We start from the raw sequence: 25,886 nt of genomic DNA on the forward strand, positions 1-25,886 counted from the left end.
GATGGGAGTTATGTACAGACCCCCCCAAAGGATGTGATCTGCATGTTCCAATGTGAGATAGAAAATGAATGCCAAAAGGGCAATGTTACAAATAGTTACAGGGATTTCAATATGCAGGTAGATTTGGAAAATCAGGTAGATGCGGGAATCGAGGAAAGGGAATTTCAATAATGCCAACAAGATGGCTTTTTAGAGCAGTTTGTGGTTGAGCCAACTAGGATATCAACTATTGTAGAAGCCCACTAGGGGATCCCCTATTCTAGATTAAGTGTTGTGCAAAGAAACTGGAATTAATTAGTGAGTTTAAGATAAAAGTACCCTTGGGGAAAGTGATCATAATATGATCAAATTCACCCTGCAATTTGAGAAGGAGAAGCTAAAGTCAGATGTATCAGTATTACAGTGGAGTAAAAGGAATTACAGAGGCATGAGAGAGGAGTTGGCCAGGATTGATTGGAAAAGAACACTGACAGGAATGACGGCACAACAGCAATCTCTGGAATTTCTAGAAGCAATTTGAAAGGCATATAATCTTTACATCCCAAAGTGGAAGAGTTTTTTATTTAAGGTAAATGACACAACCAAGGGAAGTCAAAGCCAACATAAAAGCCATAGAGCAAAAAGTAATTGGAAGGTAGAGTAGTAGGAAAGTTTTTAAAAAATCAACAGAAGGCAACTAAAAAGTCATTAAGGTAAAGATGGAATTCAAAAATAAGCTTGCCAATAAAAGAAAAGGAGAATAAAAAACAAATTTTCAGATGTATAAAGAGTAAAAGAGAGACAAAAGTGGATATTGGACTGCTGGAAAATGATGCTAGAGGGGTAGTAGTCAGAGACAAAAAATGGCGGATGAACCTAATATGCTTTTTTATATTAGTCTTCACTATGGAAGACACTAGCAGAATGCCAGAAATGTGAGAATGTCAGACCATAAGATAGAGGAGCAGAAGTAGGTCATTTGACCCTTCGAGTCTAGTCCACTATTTCATCATGGCTGATCCATTTTCCCTCTCAGCCCCGATCTCCTGTCTTTCTCCTGTATCCCTTCATGCTCGGACCAATCAAGAAGCTATCAACCTCTGTCTTAAATATACATAGAGACTTATACATACATACAGCTGCCAGTGGCAAAGAATTCCACAGATTCACCACTCACTGGCTGAGGAAATTCCTCCTCATCTCCTTTTTAAAAGGATGCCCCTCTATTCTGAGGCCTTATCCTCTGGTCTTAGACTTTTCTACCACAGGAAACATCCTCTCTACATCCACTCTATCATGGCCTTTCAGCTTTCAATAGCTTTGAATGAGGTCACTCCTTGTTCTTCTAAATTCCAGTGAATACTGGCTGCCCATTTCATTTCCCTGTCTTGACAAGTCACCCAGGTACCTGCCTCCTGCAACGAAGGGGTGACTACCACCAAGTATCTCCTATCTATCACATCTTCATTTTCCTGTACGAGTTGAAAGTCATCCAGATGCAGCTCCAGTTCCTCTACACAGACTCCAAGAGCTGTAGCTCAGTGCACTTTCATTTTTGAAACCTTTTTATTGATACATAATCTTCTACAGCTACAAAATGATACAAGACTTCAACAAGTTGATATTTATACAATTAATAAAGCTGAAGAAAAAAAACTTACCAAAAAAGAATATATAATGAAAACAATTTATTTTATAAAGAAAAGGAAAAAAAAGAGAACCCCAACTAACTAAAAACAAAAGAAAAAAAAGAAGAATAACCCATTAGGACTCAACTCCTGGAGCAATATGTCTTACCATCGTATTTATATAATATATATATATAAATAAAAAGAAGAATCATCAACTGCCAATTTACATTTATATAAAATAAAATTGGAAGGAAACCATATAAATTAATTCAAATTAAATGATAATGTTTGGCAAAAGAGCCCCATCTTCTCTCAAAATCGAATCGAGGATCAACAGTTCTACTTCTAATTCTTTCCAAACTAAGACATAACATTATTTGAGAAAACCATTGAATTAATGTAGGGACAGAGGTATCTTTCCATTTCAATAGCCCTTCTTGCCAACAATGTAACAAATGCAATTGCATGTTGGTCTGAAGATGAAATACCCTGAATATGATGCAGAACTATTCCAAATAGAACAGTCAATGTATTAGGTTGTAAATTAATTTTCAGAGCTTTAGAAATTGTAGAAAATAAAGATTTCCAGAAAGATTTTAATGAAGAACATGACCAGAACACATGTGACAAAGTGGCTACTTCAGTTTTGCACCTATCACAATAATTGTCTATGTTAGGAAATGTTCTGGATAGTCTCTCCTTTGTTAAATAATAACGTTGAACAATTTTAAATTGAATTAAACAGTGATTGGCACATATTGAAGAAGAATTGACCATTTTCAGAACTCGCAACCAATCTTCATTAACAAAGGTCATACTAAGTTCTCTCTCCCAATCTTGTTTAATCTTTAGTGAGAGGTTATCTTTCTGTAGTAAAAATAAATTATAAATTCTACCAATGAAACCTCTTACTAAAGGATTCATATTCAAAATGGTATCCAACAAATCAGATTCTTGCATATATGGAAACTTACATAAGTATTTTTGTAAAAAATGTCTAACCTGAAGATATTGCAGAAAGTGTATATGAGAGAATATTTGCTAATTAACTCTTCAAAAGTCATCAATCGACCATCACAAAGTAAAACTGCAAAAAAAACAGATCCCCTTATTTCTCCACAAGAGAAAAATGGGATTGGTTATTGAAGGTTTAAATAAAACAATTTCGATATAAACAGCTAGACAATTTAAATTGTTTAAAATGTTTAAAATTGCGAAACTGAAACCAAATCCGTAAGGACTGTTTAGTAACAGGGTAGAGGTTTAAATTTGGAATTTTAGAGAGTTGTAAAGGTAATGAAGCTCCTAATAATGAGGTTAAATGAAATTGTTTGATAGCTTTTAATTCCAAATCAATCCAAGCTGGGTTTTGTCTCTTATCGAGCCAAATATAGCCAAAAGCATAATTTCGAATATTAACAGCTCAATAATACAATCTTAGATTAGAAAGTGCAAGTCCACCATCTTTTTTAGGTTTTTATAAATGATACTTATTAATTCTTGGTCTTTTATTATTCCAAATAAAGGACAAAATAATTGAGTCAATTTGATCAAAAAAATTTTAGTTAAAAAGATAGGTATATTTTGAAAAATATATAAAAATCTAGGTAAAGTCATCATTTTCACGGCAGGGATATGACCTATTAAAGAAAGCACAATTGTGTTCCATCTAGAAAATAATTGTTTCATAGAGTCCATTAAAAGAACTACATTAGCTTTATAAAGATCTTTATATTTTTTTAGTAATTATAATACCTAAATATTTAAAAGAACTAACAATTCTAAATGGAATATCATTGTATATAAAAACAGGAGCATTTAATGGAAACAATTCACTTTTATTTAAGTTTATATCCTGAAAATTTTCCAAAGTCATTTAGTATTTCCAAGAGATTAGGAATAGATTTTTCAGGGTTCGAAATATAAACAAAAAGATCTGGGTAAAGAGAAATTTTATGTGTGGTCCCATTTATAGAGATACCATGAATATTTTTAGTGTCACGGAGTATTATAGTCAAAGGCTCCAGTACAAGATTAAATAATAAAGGGCTTAATGGACATCTCTGTCTAGTACCTCGTGAAAGGGAAATAAAGGAGACCTGAGATTATTAGTAATAACAGAAGCAAGAGGATTCTTATAGATCATTTGAATCCACCTATTGAAATTATTACCAAAGCCAAATTTTTCTAATACCTTAAACAGATATGTCCATTCAATTCTATCAATGCCTTTACTGCATCAAGAGAAATAACACATTGGGGTATCTTAGATAGTGATGAATATATAATGTTCATCTATCTCCGAACATTGGAGAAAGAGTAACAGCCTTTAATAATGCCTGTTTGATCCATAGAGATGATTTTAGTTTAAAAATTTCCAAACGGTTAGCCATCACCTTAGAAAGAATTTTTGCATCCACATTTAATGACAAAATAGGTCTATGATGAACATTCAGTAGGATCTTTATCTTTCTTAAGGATTAAGGAAACAGAAGCTTCATAAAAAGGAGGTAAATTACCCTTCTCAAAGGATTCATGAAATATTTCCAAAAGATACAGAGAAAGTAATTTATAAAAATTTTTGTAAAACCCTACCAAATAACCATCAAGTCCAGGAGCTTTACCCGATTGCATGGACAACATAGCTTTCTGAATTTCATGCTCAGTAATTGGAGCATCAAGCATCTGTTGATCTTCAACAGTAATTTGAGGAAATTTAATCTTATGTAAAAAGCCTTCATTTTGGAGGAATCTGCAGGAAATTGATATTTATAAAGATCAGAATAAAAATCCTGAAAAACATTATTAATGTCTTCACGATTACTTACTATATCTCCATTATCTTTACGAATCTTTAAAATTTGTCTTTTAGCTCTAGCTGCCCTTAATTGGGAAGCTAAGAGCCTATTATTTTTATCCCCAAAAATATAAAACTGACTTTTCAATTTAAGCAAATATCCTTCAATAGGATAAGTTAGTAATAAATTATACTGTGATTGTAATTCCACTCTTCTTTTAAACAAATCAACATTTGGAGAGGTTGCATTGATGTTATCCAAATCTTTAATTTGTTTAGAAATTTTATCTAATTCCATTCTTGTCTGTTCCTTCAGCTTAGCTATATATAAAATAATCTGACCACGTAAATAAACTTTTAATGTATCCCAAAGTACTAACTTTGAGATGTTTCCTGTAATATTAAAGAGAAAAAACTCTTTTATCTGACTTTCAATAAACTCAACAAATTCTGAGCTTTGTAACGAATATTCTGGAAAATGCCAAAGTGGACTTGTAGAAGCAACATCTTTCAGTTCAGATTTAAGGGAGCATGATCAGAGATAACAATTGCATCATATTCACATTTCTGAACATTAAATAGAAGTCCAGGGTCGACTATAAAATAGTCGATTCTCGAATATTTATTATGAACATTTGAGAAAAAGGAATATTCTCTATCACTAGAGATTTTTATCACATAACCTGATCTCTTGTGCAAAGATTATATCAGGTTGGAATCAGTTAATAGTTTTAAATGTTTTCTTACGCTTAATAGGATTATTCCAACCATGGATGTTCCAACTTAAAACATTTAACTGTTTAAATATCATCATGAAACTTTATATCTAAAAAAGTAGTTAGATGCATGTCAGGATAAGGTAGTCGAGAATGGCGGTGATAAACAACAATAATAATAATTTGCGTACGCTCCGGAATTCCATAATGTGGATAAAAAATAAGAAAAGAAAAAAGGAAAAAACCCACCCAACCTATAAAGCCCAGAAATAAGTCAATATCGATCGATGCAAACCCAAAAGAATGTATGAAAAGCAATTATAAACTCCACCTGCCTGAATAGAAGGTAAAAATGAAAAGAGTAATCTCTGCCTTCCTCTCCTAGATATATATCTCATTACAGTCGACATACAGCTCATTACATTTGAGTTGAAAAGAACAGTTATTAGAAACCACCTTCAGTTTTGAAAATAACCTTCATAACATTATACAAGGAAAAAAAACATGTCCAAAAAAAATCTTGAAATATTTGCTCAGAAGAAAATCAATCGCCATCTTAAAATGCAAACATGAGGAAATCTGCAGATGCTGGAAATTCAAACAACACACACAAAATGCTGGTGGAACATAGCAGGCCAGGCAGCATCTATAGGGAGAAGTGCTGGCGACATTTCTGACGAAAGGTCTTGGCCCGAAACGTCAACAGCGCTTCTCCCTATAGATGCTGCCTGGCCTGCTGTGTTCCACCAGCATTTTGTGTGTGTTGCCATTTTAAAATTATCAAATCTATCTTGAAAATGTAAAGAAACCCAGATAATTACTTACAAGTCCTGAGCAAAAGCATACAAAGCAAAAAAGCAATTAGTTCATTTAAATGCTGCAAACAGAAAAAAAAATTCTAGATGGTTCAAAGTTATCTAGTCTTTTGACAGTTCTCTCGCTATGTCTTCTGAGGTTAAAACCATCCAAACCAGTCTATTTCAGAGATAAAGGTACATTTTAAGGTAAACACTTTTTATACCCATCAAATCTTCTGATTTATTAATCACTCCTTATGTCGCGAGACAATCAAACAGTAGTAAATCATTCAAACTTCAGACTTCAGACTCCAGACTCGTCAGGGAGAGAATTAATAAAACTATGGGTCCTCATAAATACAAACCCCAGAATTTTTGACGAAAAGCCCTAATTTAGCTGGGTATTGAAGAGATGGATGCAACTGTCTTTGATAAACCGTACGCATTACAGCAGCGAATCCAGAACGTTTCTGAAAAATTTCACGTGGAAAATCTTCGAAGAAGAGAATCTCAGAGCTTTGAAATTGAAACAACCTTTGTTTTCTTGCAAGTTTAATAATGTGGTCTTTATCTCTAACACGAAGAAAACGCACAAGGACATGCCTGTTTTTACCTTGATCCGAGGATTTTAAAGCACCAACTCTGTGAGCCATTTCAATCTCCGGCAGTTTGTAGGCAAGCCTCCGGAAATAAAGATTGAAACATTTTAGCAAAATAATCCAGTGTGTCGACATATTATGATTTCTCTTTTAATCCATCAATTCGAATATTGTTCCGACGAGAGCGAGCCTCTAAATCAACGAGCCGTTGTTGAGCCTTTTCCAAACGAGAAGAAATATCAGCCGTATTACGACCAACCTCTTTAAGATCAAGACTCAAAGAGTCAATTTTTTCCTCAGGGGGAGAAATCTTTCTTTTAGTTGAGTTAATTCAGCAATGATATAGCTGATTTGAGACTCTAATCCATTTCCCAGGGTGGCTCCTCTGAAGTCTCGTCAGCTTTTTTAAAGTTACCGTTGCCTGTTTCTGGATTTCTTCTGGTGCTTCTTATGTTAGAAATAATTATAACTGACTGAATAAAGTTAAAATCTCAAAGTTCAAGTCGGGAAAGGGAGGGATTAAAGGCGGACAGAAAGAAACTGACTTACATGTCCACAGGCGGAAGGCGGAGTCTGTAGCTCAGTGCACTTTGTGCAGATACTATACAGTTATCATGGAGAATTGAGGTCTCCCAAATTTCTCGCATCTCGCACAGGGAACATACCATTAACTCTGGACCCATTCTCAGTGGATTAGCTATATACTGGCAGAGAAAAGAAACTTAGAGCCAACTTACTTCGAACCTCTGCCTGTGTTTTCCAAAAGATCTGCTCTTGCCCAAGCCTAATCACAATTAACACCGTCCACTCACACAATTGCCGTTCCTGTTACAATTCACTTCTCTTTATTGGTCCCTGCCAAATGCCTAATAGATTGTTATGATTGCAGCCCATCGAAAAATCTTCTAAGCACCTGATTTCTTTTTAAACCTCACGCTGCATTACCAAGGAATGACCTGTCATGATCATTGCAGCACATCTTGTTTTACTTTTGCAATAACTTTCAGTATACTCCATAATCAAAGTGCTTTCGGTTGTGTTTAATTAAAGCCTATTCTTACCTAAAACCTTTTAACTCTTTGGTGACAAGTACAAAGATGATTTCCCAGAAGGCAGTTGTTGGCAAATGTACTGCCAGTCTTACATCTACAATATGGGGCACTTTATAGAAATGCAATCCCTGTCCCCTCTCCTGGATCACATAAGTCTTCCTGTATCAACAGCTGTCAATTAACATTGGTATTTCTTTCTCTCTTTCCTTTCAGGGTAACACATTGAACAAAACCACCAAGCAGCTTGAGGCTACAAAAAGGAAAAACAAAGTAGCAGCAGAGATATTTCCTCTGTCAAGAGACAGAGACAATGACAACTGAGCTCTTTGGGTTTAAGAGAGAAAATGGACAATTCTCCATATTAACTGGTTTATTTTCTGTTATTGAAGTGTGATTCTCCCAGTATAATCAATTCTCATGTGTCATTTCAAAGCTGATCCTAGAATGGTACAGTTCCCATGGCCCACGAAGTTATGCCGACCTTTTAACAACTCAAAGATTATTCTAACTCCTCCCTCCCACATAGTCCTCCGATTTTTTTTCAACCCATGTGCCTATTCAAGAGTCTCTTAAATGTCCCTAATAAATTTGACTCCACCACTATCCCAGTTTGGGACGTTTTAAATAAGTCTTATAATGCCTATGGTGCTGTAATAATTTTCAGCAAATGATATAACCTGCTCTCAGGTGTTAGTCAACTTTTACAACATTTGTAGCTTATGGGTAATTTATTTGTTGCAATTTCTGCAGAGACAAGGGATCTTGCTGTAAGATTACAGATAATCTTTTGATTGTTGTCAAGGAATAAAAGCTGAGAATTTCTGTTCCCCTGTTCTGAACTCACTCTTGGGATTGATGCACATATATTTGCAAAAGAAAATATTTTACATTCCTATAGGACTTGTCAGGCAAATTTGCAACATCATGACATAGGCTTAATACTTCAGAAGTCTTAGACACTACGTTTAAAGTATATTTGCTTTCAGTGGTTATATGGTGTCACTCTCACTACTTTGATTTAAGAGAAGCATAGTTTTATGCAAGTTAGAGAGAACTGTATGTGCATATCTGTTTGGATATATTTTTCTAATTCAAGAGTGTACTAGATTTTACACAAGATAAACATTATTACTTGGATGGTTTTATGAGCGGTTTGGTCAATCTATGTAATCATGGTTGTAAGTCAATATTAAACTGAAATTATAGAATTGCCAATATATATGTTGGTTTGATCATAAAATTCGTCAACTTCGGAATCCTTAATTTCTACCTTCATTTTGATAATGGGCATCCTTTAGTTTATGGTCTGCTGATGTGTCCTTATCTTGGAGACCATTTTGTCTTTAGCTGAGAAAGCAATCATTTTCATGGCTGCTTTTTGTTTCTCATTGAAATAGTGTACAATTATTGGTATCTCTTGAAGCACAGCAACAAATGTGACATACTGAGTTTCCTCAAACTCCCATTGAAATGTAGCCACTGAAGTGCCTTCTTTGTAATTGCAACAATATGTTGGACCCAGGATAGATCCTCAGAGATGTCAACACCCAAAAGCTTGAAACTGTTCACTCCTTCCACTTCTGATCCCTCAATGAGGACTGGTGTGTGTTCCCTCAACTTCCCCTTCCTGAAGTCCACAGTCTATTCCTTGGACTTACTGTTGAGTGCAAAGTTGTTGCGGCACCACTCAACCAGCTGATCTGTCTCACTCCAGTACACCTCCTCATCACCATCTGAACTTCTGCCAACAATAGTTGTGTCAGTGGCAAATTTACAGATGTTGTTTGAGCTATGCCTAGCTACATAGTCGTGGGATTAGACAGAGTAGAGCAGTGGGCTAAGTATGCATCCTTGAGGTGTACCAACATTGATTTGTCAGCGGGGAGGAGATGTTATTTCTGATCCACACAGACTGTAGTCTCCCAATGAGGAGGTCAAGGATCCAGTTGCAGAAGGAGGTACAGAAGCCCAGGTTTTGCAGCTTGTTGATTAGAACTGAGGTATGGTGGTGTAGAACGCTGAGCTGTAATCAATAAACAGCAGCCTGATGTAGGTATTACTATTGTCCAGTGATCAAAGGCCAAGTGGAATGCTAGTGAGATCATGCTTCAGTAACATTCATACCTCACTTCCTTCCATAGGAGCAGGAAACCAAACGTAACTTGGTCCTGATGTTAGGTCTTGACCCAAAATGTCAAATATACTCTGCCTGGCCTGCTGAGTTCCTCCTGCATTTTGTGTGTGTTGCTTGGATTTCCAGCATCTGCAGATTTTCTCTTGTTTGTGAACCAAACTTACCTCATTCCTATCCTTGGGGATGGTGCTGATTCAGGACCAGTGGGTAATCATGTTTGGGCTGATGTTTCAAGTGTCATGCCACATGTCCATTGGTAACAGCTCCAAATCCTTGTCTCCTGCTGCTTCTCAGATAAAGCCATTTTTCCTCAGAGAAACCCCTGGGCTGCGTCATATTGAACCAAGCAATAATCTATTCTTGCTTAATCCCACTGCGTACTGTTCGAACATACTCAGCGCCTCTTCCTGTTCCGCATAAGAGATTGAGAGACTGGCCAAAGTTGGCAATGACAGCTTGGAATACTGGAGAATGTGGATCAGAGTTTTATGGTCAACAATACTACATAAACCTTTGAACAGGACAGCAGAGAGAACCTATGCACACCTGAATAAACTGTCCCTACAACCTCGCACTGTGGACATTGGATGAAGGACAAAGTGTTTTCTTCATTGAGTTAATCACAGGGGCATTTGATGTTTACCTCAGTGTGCGGATGTGGCAAGAGTACAGAACAGAGAGCACAGAGTCCTGTATTCGCACAACTATGTAAGATGAACCTCGCCAATGACCACTGCATACATTTCCAGAGCTTCTTGGTAAATGTATATTCCAGAAGGAGATGGACCAGATTTCATCCTCCTACTCCTCGCTGTCATAACAAAGGCTGTGTATGGTGGGACTGAGGAGCCAGCTGCACATGAAGAATCTCTTAGAGAAAGCCCTTCAAATTCAACCCCGTCCATCTTGGTGGATGTAACCTGGGGCTAGCGCCATGGATGTAATCATGACAAAGGTACATTGTCTCTACTTTGTGAGAAGTTTAAGAAGAAATGGCTAGGCTATTGTGGAATCCCTGGGGGAGACTGATCCATGTATTTTCTTCCAGTATAAAGCAAAATATTCATATTTTATTGCTTGTTACAATAAGTATGTGGCGAATTGTGCATTGTTTATATATCCTGATACGATTGCTTAGCAAAATAACATGCACTATTGTTATTAATTCTCTTTGATATTATACCCACAACATAACAACAAGCTTTGACCAGCGACGAATCCGAACATCAGAAGTTTTGAGAGGGGGGAGTTTCACACAGGACCACAGAAAAGGGAGCAGCGGGTCACTTCAGTGAAATAGAGCGTTAACCAGCAACCAGTCCACGATTGGGATTGATTAGCAAGAGAAAATTAAAGATAGGCAGGGGCAAGGGCAGCGGCCGGCATCTTAATGGACTGAGTCAGATAGGTGATCTTGAGAATTTAGCTCTTTGAGGCTTCAGCAAAGAGAGGCTAGAGTCAGAGAAGGTTTAAAAAGGAAAACCTCAAGGTTAAATTATTTTTCCTTTCCTTCTTTATATCTGCTCAGCTAGGACAGTAGAGATGCCAGGCAGGAGAGTGGAATGGTTCTTCTGCGAGATGTGGGAAGGCAGGGAGACATCCAGCATCCCTGATGACCAGAACCGCGAGAAGTGCATCCAGTTGCAGGTTCTAACAGTCCACGTTAAGAAATTGGAACTGGAACTGGAACCAAATGAACTCCGAATCATTCAACTGAATGGGTGATAGAGAGGTGGATACACCCAAGGTGCAGGACACAGGAAACTGGGTGACAGTCAGGAAAAGGAAAGAGGTTAAAAAGAACCAGTGCAGAGTACCCCTGTGGCCATCCCCATCAGCAACATAAGACCATTCGGCCAATTCAATCATGGGCTGACCCAACTTTTGCAGTCATCTCCACTCCCCTGCTTTCACCCCATACCCTTTGATGCCCTGGCTAACCAAGAACCTATCTATCTCTGCCTTAAATACACCTACTCACTTGCCCTCCACAGCCGCTCATAGCAACAAATTCCACAGACTTACCACCCTCTGACTAAAGTAATTTAGAAACATACAAACATAAAAAATCTACAGCACAATACAGGCCCTTCAGCCCACAAATCTGTGCCAAACATATCCTTACCTTAGAAATTATCTAGGGTTATCCACAGCCCTCTATTTTTCTGAGCTCCATATACCTGTCCAGGAGTCTCTTAAAAGACCCTATTGAATCTGCCTCCACCTCCATTGCCGGCAGCCCATTCCATACACTCACTACTCTCTGTGTAAAAAACTTAGTCCTGACTTCTCCTCTATACCTACTTCAAAGCACCCTAAAACTCTGTCCTCTCATGCTAGTGTTACGTAAACCCCGTAACCAGGTAACTTACCAGCAAAGATAGATGGATCAGCTGAGTCGGATGCTACTATTTTCAAACGTTTTATTCAACAAGGGCACAAACGTATGGTTAATACAAAACATTCAAATCGTCAAAACTCAATCTAAAACACCGGTGTAACCATAATCAATCAGAAATAAGCTCTACAGTTGTCTAGGGGGGTAATACTGAGTCCAACGGAAGTCTTAAGAGTCACTCAGAAGTTTGCAGGCTTTTTCCTTTACAATTTAGAAAAGATGCACACTTGCCCGTCGTCTTGGCAGAGCAAATCCTTGGAATCAGGGGAGCAGACTTCCCCGTTGTTATTTTAAAAGCAGTCTTTCGTTGGTTTTAGCCACAGATTCAAAGTCGGAATCTAGCGCACGTAGCTTCCTTCAAAATGGCGTCCCGCTCCCACGGGAATCGATCTCGTATCTGCTGGGTGCATCTGAGGGTCCTCCCCTCAGACCCGCCTTTATACTTCTTCACGGGATCGCAGGTATCAATCAAGTTGCAGGTAATGCGATCTTTCTCTTAACCAGCCCACTTTGCCCGAGGGCTTTTCACGTGGTTTCCATGAGACGATAATCGAAGTCACCGTTAGTCTGCTTCTTGAGAGAACGTGGTCTTCCGCACGTCTCTCTTTTGGGTCAGCTGACCCCCCCTTAACTAGAGTTCTTGCGATTTTCACAAAGGAGGGGGCCAACGGCATAACACCTCCCCCCATAATGGGTTTTAACCAGCGGTTAAAAACAGGTTGACACCGGATTTTTTTTTTCTCTTTCTTTTTGAATCTACATACTACACAAGCTTTTCTCTTCACAGAGTACTACTGTTATACATTCAAGTCAGTATCTAAACAGGTAACAAGTACAGTGCCCCTTTTCTTTAATACCTTACCCTACCGTGCCATACATCGCATACTTAATTCAACACCTGGATAAACAATCCGCTAGCACATTATCACTCCCCTTTATGTGCTGGATCTTAATATCAAATTCTTGTAGCATCAGACTCCAGCTTAATAACCTTCTGTTTTTGTTTTTCATATTGTTCAAGAATACCAGCGGGTTGTGATCGGTATAGACCACTAGGGGTCTTTGCGCCGGACAAATGTACACTTCGAAATGTTGTATCGCTAACACAAGCGCTAACAATTCCTTTTCCACGGTAGAGTAATTCCTCTGGTGTCTATTGAACTTCCGAGAGAAATATGCTACCGGGTGCTCCATTCCATCCCCCGCTTGCTGCAATAGGACTGCTCCTGCCGCCTCATCGCTGGCGTCCGTGGCCAAGGAGAAGGGGGTTAACAGATCGGGCGCTTTTAACACCGGGTCATGGCACAGTACGGCTTTTAACTTTTCAAAGGCATTCTGACAAGAATGACCCCACTCAAATTTTTCCTCCTTCTGCAGTAATTTTGTAAGGGGGAGTGCAATGTCCGCAAAATTTTTACAGAATTTCCGATAGTATCCCACCATGCCCAGAAACCTCCTCAGGGCCCTTTTGTTGGAGGGTACCGGGACCTCGGAAATAGCCCGGACCTTCGCCTGCACAGGGGCCAACTGCCCGTCTCCCACCACATACCCCAGATAGGTGATCGTGGCATGACCAAACTCACTCTTGGCGAGGTTTACAGTAAGGTGGGCTGCCGACATTCGGGTAAACAAACTTTCTACAGCCCCCAGATGCTCCTCCCAGGTGTCATTCCAAACTACCACATCGTCAAGATAAGCCTTGGTGTGGGTTAACCCCTTTATCACAGCGTCTATCATCCGCTGAAATGTCCCTGGGGCATTTTTCATCCCAAACGGCATAACGTTGTACTCGTACAACCCAGACGGGATGACAAAGGCTGAAATCTCTCGAGCCCGGTCCGTTAAAGGAATGCACCAGTACCCCTTTAGCAAGTCAATTTTTGTGATGTACCTTGCCTTCCCCAGTTGATCAATGCAATCATCCACCCGGGGAAGAGGGTAAGCATCGGTCTGGGTAACCGCGTTGACCTTCCGATAATCGGTACAGAATCGTATGGTCCCGTCCGGCTTTGGGACAACCACGCAAGGAGAAGCCCACGCGGATGAGGATTTGCGGATTATCCCAGCAACTAGCATATGTTCAATCTCCTTCTCTACCAGCTGGCTTTTCTCAGGATTCATCCAATAAGGGGCTTGTTTAATAGGTTGGGTTGAGGTAGCTATCACATCATGTTGTGTCCCATTACACCTTCGGGGAACATCTGGGCATAAGTCTGCATGCCGGTTAACGAGCTGTATTACCTGCTCCCGCTGTTCAGGCTTTAAGTGGCCAACTTTACCCGCAAGATTCGCCAATACGACAGAGTTCTCTAATCTGGTAGGGACTATACCTATCTTGTCGAACCGTTCTGGTTCCTCCTTACCGTCCCCCCCAACTTCATCGGCTTTCATAGCCGCGCCAACAACCGGGGGGGTGGGTTCGTGATACCCTTTTATCATGTTCACGTGAACTAACTGGGTCGGCTTTCGTCGGTCGGGGGTTTCGATCACGTAATTCAGCGAGTCTATTTTCTTACGCACTGTATATGGTCCTTGAAACCTCGCCCCCAGGGGGTGAGTAGCTACCGGGAATAGGACCAGGACCCGGTCGCCCACGTGAAACTCTCGTTCTCTCGCTCTCTGGTTATACCACTGACCCATTTTTTCCTGAGAGGCTTTAAGGTTTTCGTTTGCCAAGGCGCATACTTGACGCAGTCTTTCCCGGAATTTCAGCACATAGTCGACCACACTGACTTGGGCGGTCGGGTTAGACCATTTTTCTTTCAGTAGGGTTAGGGGTCCCCTGGGCCTGTGACCGAAAACCAGCTCGAACGGACTGAACCCCAGGGAGCACTGGACTGTATCCCTTACGGCAAATAACAAAAGGGGTAAAGCCTCATCCCAGTCTCGAACGTTCTCCTGGCAATAAGCTTTAAGCATGGTCTTTAGGGTAGCGTGGAACCTTTCCAACGCTCCCTGTGACTCCGGGTGGTACGCAGAGGCCATAATCTGCCTCACCCCGAGCTGGGTCATCATCTGCCGAAATACGTTCGACGTGAATGTACTTCCCTGGTCTGATTGTATCTCCTTGGGTAGCCCCACGGTGGTAAAGAATTTGATAAGGGCCTTCACCACCGCAGAGGTCCTAATACTACCCAGAGGCACGGCCTCGGGAAATCGTGTAGCGGCACACATCAGGGTCATGATATACTGCCGCCCACTCGCAGTTTTAGGTAAGGGTCCCACAAAATCCACAATGACTCGGGAGAAAGGCTCCTCACATGCGGGAATAGGTCGGAGGGGGGCCTTAGGGATAACTTGATTCGGCTTACCCACCACCTGGCAGGTATGACATCTTTTACAATACTCAGTAACATCTTTCCTCAGATTGGGCCAATAGAATTCCCTCTGAACCCGCTCCACGGTCTTCTTTATTCCCAAATGCCCGCCTAAAGGTCCCTTATGGGCTAAGTCAAGGATGTCGTTCCGATATACTTTCGGGACTACTATCTGATGTAGCACCGCCCAGTCCTCATCGGCCTGCACCGCAGGGGGTCTCCACTTCCTCATCAACACCCCCTCCTGGAGATAATAACCCTCTGGCTCTGCCTCCAGTTCAGTCTCGGAGAGAACCGACTCTCTCAAGGCTACCAGCTCCTCGTCACCATTCTGTTCCCGTACAAACTCTCTTCTGGCTAAGGACCGGTCTACCTCCTCCCTATTTCCCACTCGTTCCTCCCTACTCTCCGTTTTCCCTTCCTCGGACTCTCGTTGGTACAGAGTCGGTAAAAAAGTTTCGGCCAAATCAAAACTGGCCAGATTCCACCCGCTCTCGGTCTCAGCGGCCCTTTTCGACATGCTGCGAGTGACCGCACATGCGGGATAGAATTTTTTTTCCTGAGGGAGGGTCTTCAACTCTCACGGGCTGGGTGGTCAGCTTCACGGCGGCACCCATCCTCCCACCCGCTAGGTCGTTACCCAGAAGGACGTCCACTCCTTCTCCTGGCAATTCCGGCAGGACCCCCAGATCTACTGGTCCCGACACCAACTCACAATCTAGAAAGACCCTATGCAAAGGCACGACCTCGGTTCGGTTCCCGATACCTCTAAGGGCTACCTCCCCCGTGCGAGGGCCGAATTTTAACACATTACGGCTAATTAACGATAGTTCCGCCCCCGTGTCTCTCCAAATTCGTACGGGAATTGGGGGGTCCCCTTCCTTCAAAGCCACGGTTCCTTCGGACCTAAATGTCTCCCGCCCCTCCTGTATTCCATCTGTCTGGGGCCTGCTTGTCGATTTTCGGATCGACGCAACACAGCATATGGAAATAGCTGCTTTCCCTCGTTCCGACTCCTTCCTCGGTGCAGTGCATTTTGATGCAATATGTCCCACCTTTCCACAATTAAAACAGTTGAAACCAGGAGATCTCCAGGTTTCCTGTCTGTTATCCTCACTTTTTGTGCTAGCTCCCGGTGGAGTTTCTCCCTTAGCCGGCGGACTGTCCCTACCATTCCGACGGTCTCTCGGGTAACTTTTTGGCGAGGAAAACTTTGTCTTGTGGGTTAGGGCATATTCATCTGCGAGCCTAGCCATCTCTGAGATGGACTGATTCGTCCTCTCATTTAAATACATTCGGATCTCTTCCGGAACGCAACTTTTAAATTCCTCAATCAAAACTAGCTCCCTGAGACGCCCATAGTTCTCGGCCACCTTTTCAGCTGTGCACCAACGGTCCAAGAGCACACCCTTCTCATGGGCTAGCTCGGTATACGTTTGATTCCACCCTCTTTTTAAATTTCGGAACCTTTGTCTATACGCCTCAGGTACTAACTCGTAACCTCGGAGAATGGCCTCCTTTACTTGATCATAATTCCCGTCCCTTTCTGTGGGCAGCGCGGCATATACCCGCTGTGCTTTTCCTCGTAACACACTTTGTAACAACGCCACCCATTGCTCTCTGGGCCACTGCTGATTCTCTGCCACCTTTTCAAAGAGCAAGAAATAACTATCAACATCCGTCTCCTCGAACGGGGGGACCAACCTCAATGCCCGACTAATATCAAACCCCTCCTCTCTCTCTCCCCCTTGAGTTCTTCGCTCTTGTTTTCGCCTGTCCAGCTCCAATTCATAGTTCCTTTGTTTCTCTCTCTCTTCTGCTTCTAGCTGCTTTAGTTTGAACACCTGCTCTCTTTCTCTCTCGGCTTCTCTTGCCCTCTCGGCTTCTCTTGCCCTCTCGGCTTCTCTCTCGGCTCTCTCGGCTTCTCTCTCTGCAGCCTTCTGAGCTGCTTCTATTTCTAGCTGCTTTATTTTAAACTCATATTCCAGCCTTGCTTTCTCCAACTCTGCCTGATTTGTCCCACTCACTAATCTCCTTTCGGGAATATTTTCCAAATCCTCAGCTGTAAACACCTTCTTCCCAACGTAATGCTGTTGTATGACCCTTAGCACTTCCTGCTTTTTCATTACTGGCTTCACCGCTGTGAGGTCTAAGGCCTGCGCCAAACTTACTAAGTCTGATTTTGTAGCTTTCCATAGCGCCCCTACCGTCGGGTTTCCCATAAATTCCTGCACATCCATCTTTGCTGGTTTCTCGTCTGACTACCTGCGTAACCAGATTTAAGTTTGGACTTACAGCCCGATTCACTGACCCTCCCGTTTGGTTTCAAATCCGGGACGAGAACCCCACTTGTTACGTAAACCCCGTAACCAGGTAACTTACCAGCAAAGATAGATGGATCAGCTGAGTCGGATGCTACTATTTTCAAACGTTTTATTCAACAAGGGCACAAACGTATGGTTAATACAAAACATTCAAATCGTCAAAACTCAATCTAAAACACCGGTGTAACCATAATCAATCAGAAATAAGCTCTACAGTTGTCTAGGGGGGTAATACTGAGTCCAACGGAAGTCTTAAGAGTCACTCAGAAGTTTGCAGGCTTTTTCCTTTACAATTTAGAAAAGATGCACACTTGCCCGTCGTCTTGGCAGAGCAAATCCTTGGAATCAGGGGAGCAGACTTCCCCGTTGTTATTTTAAAAGCAGTCTTTCGTTGGTTTTAGCCACAGATTCAAAGTCGGAATCTAGCGCACGTAGCTTCCTTCAAAATGGCGTCCCGCTCCCACGGGAATCGATCTCGTATCTGCTGGGTGCATCTGAGGGTCCTCCCCTCAGACCCGCCTTTATACTTCTTCACGGGATCGCAGGTATCAATCAAGTTGCAGGTAATGCGATCTTTCTCTTAACCAGCCCACTTTGCCCGAGGGCTTTTCACGTGGTTTCCATGAGACGATAATCGAAGTCACCGTTAGTCTGCTTCTTGAGAGAACGTGGTCTTCCGCACGTCTCTCTTTTGGGACAGCTGACCCCCCCTTAACTAGAGTTCTTGCGATTTTCACAAAGGAGGGGGCCAACGGCATAACACTAGCCATTCCAGTCCTGGAGAAAATGCCACTGACTATCCACATGATCAATGCCTCTTGTCATCTTATACACCTCTATCAGGTCACCTCTCATACAACGTCGCTCCAAGGAGAAAAGGCCGAGTTCACGCAACCTATTCTCATAAGACATGCTCCCCAATCCAGGCAACATCCTTGCAAGTCTCTTCTGCATCTTCTATGGTTTCCACATCCTTCCTGTAGTGAGGTGACCAGAACTGAGCACAGTACTGACCAGGGTTCTATATAGCTGCAACATTACCCCTTCACTCCTAAATTCAATCCCACGATTGATAAAGGCCAACGCACCACATACTTTCTTAACCACAGAGTCAACCTGTGCAGCAGCTTTGAGTGTCCTATGGACTCAGACCCCAAGATCCCTCTGATCCTCCACACTGCCAAGAGCCTTACCGTTAATACTATATTCTGCCATCATATTTGACCTACCAAAATGAACCATCTGACACTTATCTGGGTTGAACTCCATCTGCCACTTCTCAGCCCAGTTCTGCATTCTATCAAGGTCCCGCTATAACCTCTGACAGCCCTCCACACTATCCACAACACCCCCAGCCTCTGTGTCATCAGCAAATTTACTAACCCATTCATCCACTTCTTCATCCAGGTGATTGATAAAAATCACAAAGAGCCGGGGTCCCAGAACAGATCCCTGAGACACTCCACTGGTGACTGACCTCCATGCAGAATATGATCCATTTACAACCACACTTTGCCTTCTGTGGGCAAGCCAGTTCTGGATCCACAAAGCAATGTCCCCTTAGATCCCATGCCTTCATACTTTCTCAAAAGCCTTATGTGGGGTACCTTGTCAAATGCCTTGCCAAAATCTATGTACACTACATCTACTGCTCTATCTTCAACAATGTGTTTAGTCACATCCTCAAAATATTCAATCAGGCTCGTAAGGTACAACCTACCTTTCACAAAGCCATGCTGACTCTCCAAATATTCATAAATCCTGCCTCTCAGGATCTTCTCCATCAACTTACCAACCAGTGAGGTAAGACTCACTGGTCTATAATTGCCTGGGCTATCTCTACTCACTTTCTTGAATAATGGAACAACATCCACAACCTTCCAGTCCTCCAAAATCTCTCCTGTCCCCATTGATGATGCAAAGATCATCGCCAGAGGCTCAGCAATCTCCTCCCTCGCCTCCCACAGTAGTCTAGGGCACATCTTGTCCAGTCCCGGTGACTTATCCAACTTGATGCTTTCCAAAAGCTCCAGCACATCCTCTTTTGTAAGGTTAAAATGCTCAAGCTTTTCAGTCCACTGTAAGTCATCCCTACAATCATTAAGATCCTTTTCCACAGTGAATACTGAAGCAAAGTACTCATTTAGTCCCTCTGCTATCTCCTCCAGTTCCATACACACTTTTTCGCTGTCACACTTGATTGGTCCTATTCTCTCACGTCTTATCCTCTTGCTCTTCACATACTTGTAGAATTCCTTGGGGTTGTCCTTAATCCTGCTCACCAAGGCCTTCTCATGGCCCCTTCTGGCTCTCCTAATTTCATTCTTAAGTTCCTTCCTGCTAGCCTTATAATTTTCTAGATCTCAAACATTACCTAGTTTTATTTTAACCTTTCATAAGCTTCTTTTCTTCTTGACTTGATTTACAACTTAATTTCTCCACATCTCAGTTCTAAAGGGATGTCTTTCAATCCTGAAGTCGAGCCCTCTTGTCCTAGAATCCCCTACCATGGGAAATAATTTTGCATACCCAAACAGCTATATCACTTTGGATACTGTTGAGGGAGAGGGGGTTGACATAACAGGATGGTTGTAGTGGTCATGTCTCTGGCTCTGAGTCAGGCTCTGCGATTCAGAACGGTAGGGAGGGGTGGGGAGAAAAGGCACATTTAGTGATTGAGGATTTGTTGGGTAGAGGAACGGACACGAGGTTCTGTGAGTGAGAGAGATTTCCAGATGGTATTTTGCCTCCCAGCTTCCAGGGTCTGGGAAATCCCAGCATTCTTAAGTGGGAGGGTGAACAGCCAGAGATCTCGGTCCATGTAGGTTCTAATGACACGAGAAGGATGAGTGACCAGGTTCTGCATGGGGAATTCAGAGAGATAGGTGCTAAGTTAAAGGGCAGGGCCTGAGGGGCTGTGATCCCAAGATTGCTACCCATGCCTTGTGCCAGTGAGGCCAGAAATAGGAAGATTACATAGTTTAACACATGGCTAAGGAGTTGGTGTAGGAGGAAGGGCATAAGATATTTGGATCATTGGGCACTCTTCCAGGGAAGGTGGGACCTGGACAGAACGGACAGTTTGCACCTGAACTTGATGGGGACTAATACCCTATTGGGAAGGTTTGTTAATGCTGAACAGTGGCAATCAAACAAGAGTTGCAGGGGATGGGAACCAGAGTGCCAGAACAGTTAGTGGAGAGGTTGCGGAGCCAGATATCTGTAAGACTTCAGGCAAAGTTATGAATGAAAAGGTTGAGCATGGTAAGATTCGTGTCGTGAGCTTCATATAATTCAATGCAAGAAATATCGTAGGACAGGCAGATGAAGATGAGCTAGCTGATTTACAAATAGAGGCAATTTGTAGTGAGGAGGGGCAGTTGATAGGAGAAAGTTGCAGTCAACAGGATGAGTTGCAACGTTTGATAGAGGACAGAAGGTGTTGTACGTGAATGCACACAGTATATAGAATTAGGTAGATGAACTTGTAGCACAGTTACAGATTGGCAAGGATGATGTTGTAGGCATCACTAAATCATGACTGAAAGAAGATTGTAGCTGGGAGCTTAATGTCCGAGGATATACATTGTATCATAAGGACAAGCAAGAAGGCAGAGGAAGTTATGTTGCTCTGTTGGTAAAAAAAACTGAATTAAATCATTAGAAAGAGCTGACATTGGGTTGGAAAGTGTTGAATCATTGTGGTTAGAGCTAACAAACTGCAAGGGTAAAAAGACCCTGATAGAAATTGTATACAGAACCCCCAAACAGTAATAAGGATGTGGTCTACGAATTACAATGGGAGATAGAACATGCATGACATTAGGGCAATAATGCAATCGTCATGGGGGTTTCAATATACAGGTAGGTTGGGAAAAATCAGTTTGGTGCTGGATTCCAACAAGGGGAATTTCTAGACCTCCTACGCAATAGATGTTTAGAGCATCTCAGGTTTGACCCCACGAGGGATTCAACTATTTTGGATTGGGTGTGTGTAATGAACTTGAATTCAGAGAGCTTAAGGTAAAATAATCCTTAGGAGCAAGTGTTATAAGTGTGATAAGGAGCAAGGTGATCAAATTTACCCTAAAATTTGAGAAGGAGAAGCTAAGGTGAGATGTATAAGTATTACAGTGGAGAAAAGGGAGTTACAGAGGCACGAGAGAGGAATTGGCCAGAATTGATTGGAAATGACCACTGGCAGGGATGACGGCAGAGCAGCAATGGCAGGAATTTCTGGAACAATTCTTGAGGCACAGGATGTATACATCCCAAATAGGAAGGAGTATTCTAAAGGTAAGATGACACAACCATACTAACAAGAGACGTCAAAGCCAACACGAAAGCCAAAAACAAGGCATATAACAGAGCAAAAATTAGTGGAAAGTTACAGGATTAAGCAGTTTTAAAACACAACAGAAAGCAACTAAATGTTAAGACCCATTATATTACAGGAGAGATTCTAGCATGGATAAGTCTTTATGTATATTTAATAGAAAACCTATAGCACAATACAGGCCCTTCAGCCCACAAAGTTGTGCCAAACATCTCCCTACCCTAGAAATTATTAGGCTTACCTGTAGCCCTCTATTTTTCTAAGCTCCATGTACCTATCCAAAAGTCTCTTAAAAGACCCTATCGTATCCACCTCCACCAGTGTTGCCAGCAGCCCATTCCATGCACTCACCACTCTGAGTAAAAAACTTAACCCTGACATCTCCTCTGTACCTAATCCAAAGCACCTTAAACCTACCTCTTCTTGTGCCAACCATTTCAGCCCTGGGAAAAAGCATCTGACTATCCACATGATCAATGCCTCTCATCATCTTATACACCTCTATCAGGTCACCTCTCATCCTGCATCGCTCCAAGGAGAAAAGGCCAAGTTCACTCAACCTGTTTTCATAAGGCATGCTCCCCAATCCATGCAACATCCTTGTAAATCTCCTCTGCACCCTTTCTATGGTTTCCACATCCTTCCTGTAGAGACGTGATGAGAACTGAGCACATTACTCCAAGTGACGTCTGACCAGGGTCCTACATAACTGCAACATTACCTCTCTGCTCCTAAATTCAATTCCATGATTGACGAAGGTCAATACATCATATGCCTTCTTAACCACAGAGTCAACCTGCACAGCTGCTTTGAACGTCTTATGGACTTAGACCCCAAGATCCCTCTGATCCTTCACACTGCCAAGAGTCTTACCATTAATACTATATTCTGCCATGTCCCGCTGTAACCTCAGACAGCCCTCCACACTATCCACAACACCTCCAACTTTAGTGTCATCAGCAAAATTACTAACCCATCCCTCCACTTCCTCATCTAGGTCATTTATAAAAATCACAAAGATTAAGTGTTCCAGAACAGATCCCTGAAGCACTCCACTGGTGACCATCCTCCACGCAGAGTATGAACCGTCTACAATCACTATTTGCCTTCTGTGGGCAAGCCTGTTCTGGATCCACAAAGCAATGTCCCCTTGGATCCCATGCCTCCTTACTTTCTCAAGGAGCCTTGCATGGGGTACCTTATCAAATGCCTTACTAAAATCCATATACACTACATCTACTGCTCTTCCTTCATCAATGTTTTTAGTCACATCCTCAAAAAATTCAATCAGGCTTGCAAGGCACGACCTGCCCTTGACTAAGCCATGCTGACTATTCCTAATCATATTATACTTCTCCAAATGCTCATAAATCCTGCCTCTCAGGATCTTCTCCATCAACTTACCAACCACCGAGGTAAGACTCACTGGACTATAATTTCCTGTTCCCTTTCTTGAAAGAAGGAACAACATTCGCAACCCTCCAATCCTCCGGAACCTCTCCCGTCCCCATTGATGATGCAAAGATCATTGTCAGAGGCTCAGCAATCTTCTCCCTCGCCTCCCACAGTAGCCTGGGGTACATCTCATCTGGGCCCAGCTACTTATCCAACTTGATGCTTTCCAAAAGCTCTAGCACATCCTCTTTCTTAATATCTACATGCTCAAGCTTTTCAATCTGCTGCAAGTCAACTCTACTATCACCAAGATCCTTTACCATAGTGAATACTGAAGCCAAGTATTCATTAAATACCTCTGCTATTTCCTCTGGTTCCATTCACACTTTCCCACTATCACACTTAATAGGTCCTATTCTTTCACGTCTTATCCTCCTGCTCTTCACATACTTGTAGAATGACTTGGGGTTTTCCTTAATCCTGCCCGCCAAGTCCTTCTCATGGCCCCTTCTGGCTCTCCTAATTTCCTTCTTAAGCTCCTTCCTGCTAGCCTTATAATCTTCTAGATCTCTAACATTACCTAGCTCTCTGAACCTTTTCTACGCTTTTCTTTTCCTCTTGAATAGATTTATTACAGCCTTTGTACAACCATGGTTCCTGTACCCTACCATGTCTCATTGGACTGTACCTATGCAGAACTCCACACACATATTCCATGAACATTTGCCACATTTCGTCCGTACTTTTCCCTGAGAACATCTGTTTCCAATTTAAGCTGCCAATTTCCTGCCTAATAGCCTCATAATTCCCCTTATTCCAATTAAACGCTTTTCTAACTTGTCTGTTCCTATCTCTCTCCAATGCTATGGTAAAGGAGATAGAATTATGATAGCTATCTCCAAAATGCTCTCCCACTGAGAGGTCTGACACCTGACCAGGTTCAATTCCCAATACCAAATCAAGTACAGCCTCTCCTCCTGTAGGCTTATCTATATATTGCTTCAAGAGACCTTCCTCAACACACCAAACAAACTCCACCCCATCTAAACCCCTAGCTGTAGGTAGATGCCAATCAATATTTAGGAAATTAAACCCATCACGATAACTCTGTACTTATTACACCTTTCCAGGATCTGTTTCCCTATCTGCTCCTCGATATTCCTGTTACTATTCGGCAACCTATAAAAACCACCCAGTAAAGTTATTGACCCCTTCCTGTTCCTAATCTCCACCCACAGAGACTCTATAGACAATCCCTCCATGGCATCCACCTTTTCTACAGCCGTGACACTATCTCTGATTAACAATGCCACGTCCCCACCTCTTTTGCCTCCCTCCCTGTCCTTTCTGAAACATCTAAAACCCGGCACTTGAAGTAACCACTCCTGTCCCTGAGCCATCCAAGTCTCTGTAATGGCCACCACATCATATCTCCAAGTACTGATCCACACTCTAAGCTTACCCGCTTTGTTCACAATGTTCCTTGTGTTAAAATAGACACCTCTCAAACCTTCAGACTGAGCGCTTCCCTTCTCTATCACCTGCCTATCCTCACTCACACGCTGTCTCCTAGCTTCCTCTATTTGTGAACCAGCCACCTCTTCCCCAGTCTTTTCAGTTTGGCACCTGACAACATTTCTATTCAGTGCAAACCTTTGATTTCTGTCTATACAATCAGTCCTCACATGATCTTTATCCTCCTCCACCTCACTATCTGCTCCAACCCTCTGGTTCCCCTCCCCCTGCAAATCTAGTTTAAACGCCCCAGAGCAGCACTAGCTAACCTTCCTGCAAGGATGTTAGTCCCCCTCCAGTTCAGGTGCAAGCCATCCCGTTGGAACAGGTACCACCTTCTATGGAACAAAGCCCAATTGTCCAGAAACATGAAGCCCTCCTTCCTGCACCATCTCCTTAGCCATGTTTAACTGTATTATCTTCCTATTCCTAGCCTCACTAGCACGTGGCACAGGCAGCAATTCTGAGATTGCAACCCAGGAGGTCCTGTCCTTCAACTTTGCACCTAACTACCTAAACTCTCTCTGCAGGACCTCCTCCTCCTCCTTCTTATCCACATCATTGGTCCCTACATGGACCACGACATCTGGCTGCTCACTCTCCCTCCTGAGAATACCAAAAACTTGATCCGACATATCGCGAACCCTGGCACCAGGGAGACAACAGACCATCCAGGATTCTCAATCTCTCCCACAGAACCTCCTATCTGTCCCGCTATCAAATCCCATATCACTACTGCTCTCCTCTTTTCCCTCCTTCCCTTCTGAGCTGAGGGTCCAGTCTCAGTGCCAGAGATGCAACCACTGCAACTTGTCCCTGGTAGGTCGCCATCCCCCCCACCCCCCCCAACAGTATCCAAAACGGTATACTTATTGTTGATGGGAACAGCCACAGGG

At 42.2% G+C, this 25,886-nt stretch overlaps 1 protein-coding gene across 1 annotated transcript in view; it reads left to right on the top strand.

Moving 5' to 3' along the window:
- The window catches only part of LOC140736329 (lysosomal dipeptide transporter MFSD1-like), a 50,393-nt gene extending 42,501 nt beyond the window's left edge, over positions 1–7,892 (top strand). Inside the window, exon 13 of the mRNA XM_073062332.1 lies at positions 7,785–7,892. Coding sequence (XP_072918433.1) covers positions 7,785–7,892 — 108 coding nt within the window. The remainder of the gene's footprint in view (positions 1–7,784) is intronic.
- Positions 7,893–25,886: the final 17,994 nt, after the last annotated feature.

This window comes from Hemitrygon akajei, chromosome 11 (genome assembly GCF_048418815.1).
Source record: "Hemitrygon akajei chromosome 11, sHemAka1.3, whole genome shotgun sequence".
In the NCBI taxonomy this organism is placed as follows: Eukaryota; Metazoa; Chordata; class Chondrichthyes; order Myliobatiformes; family Dasyatidae; genus Hemitrygon; species Hemitrygon akajei.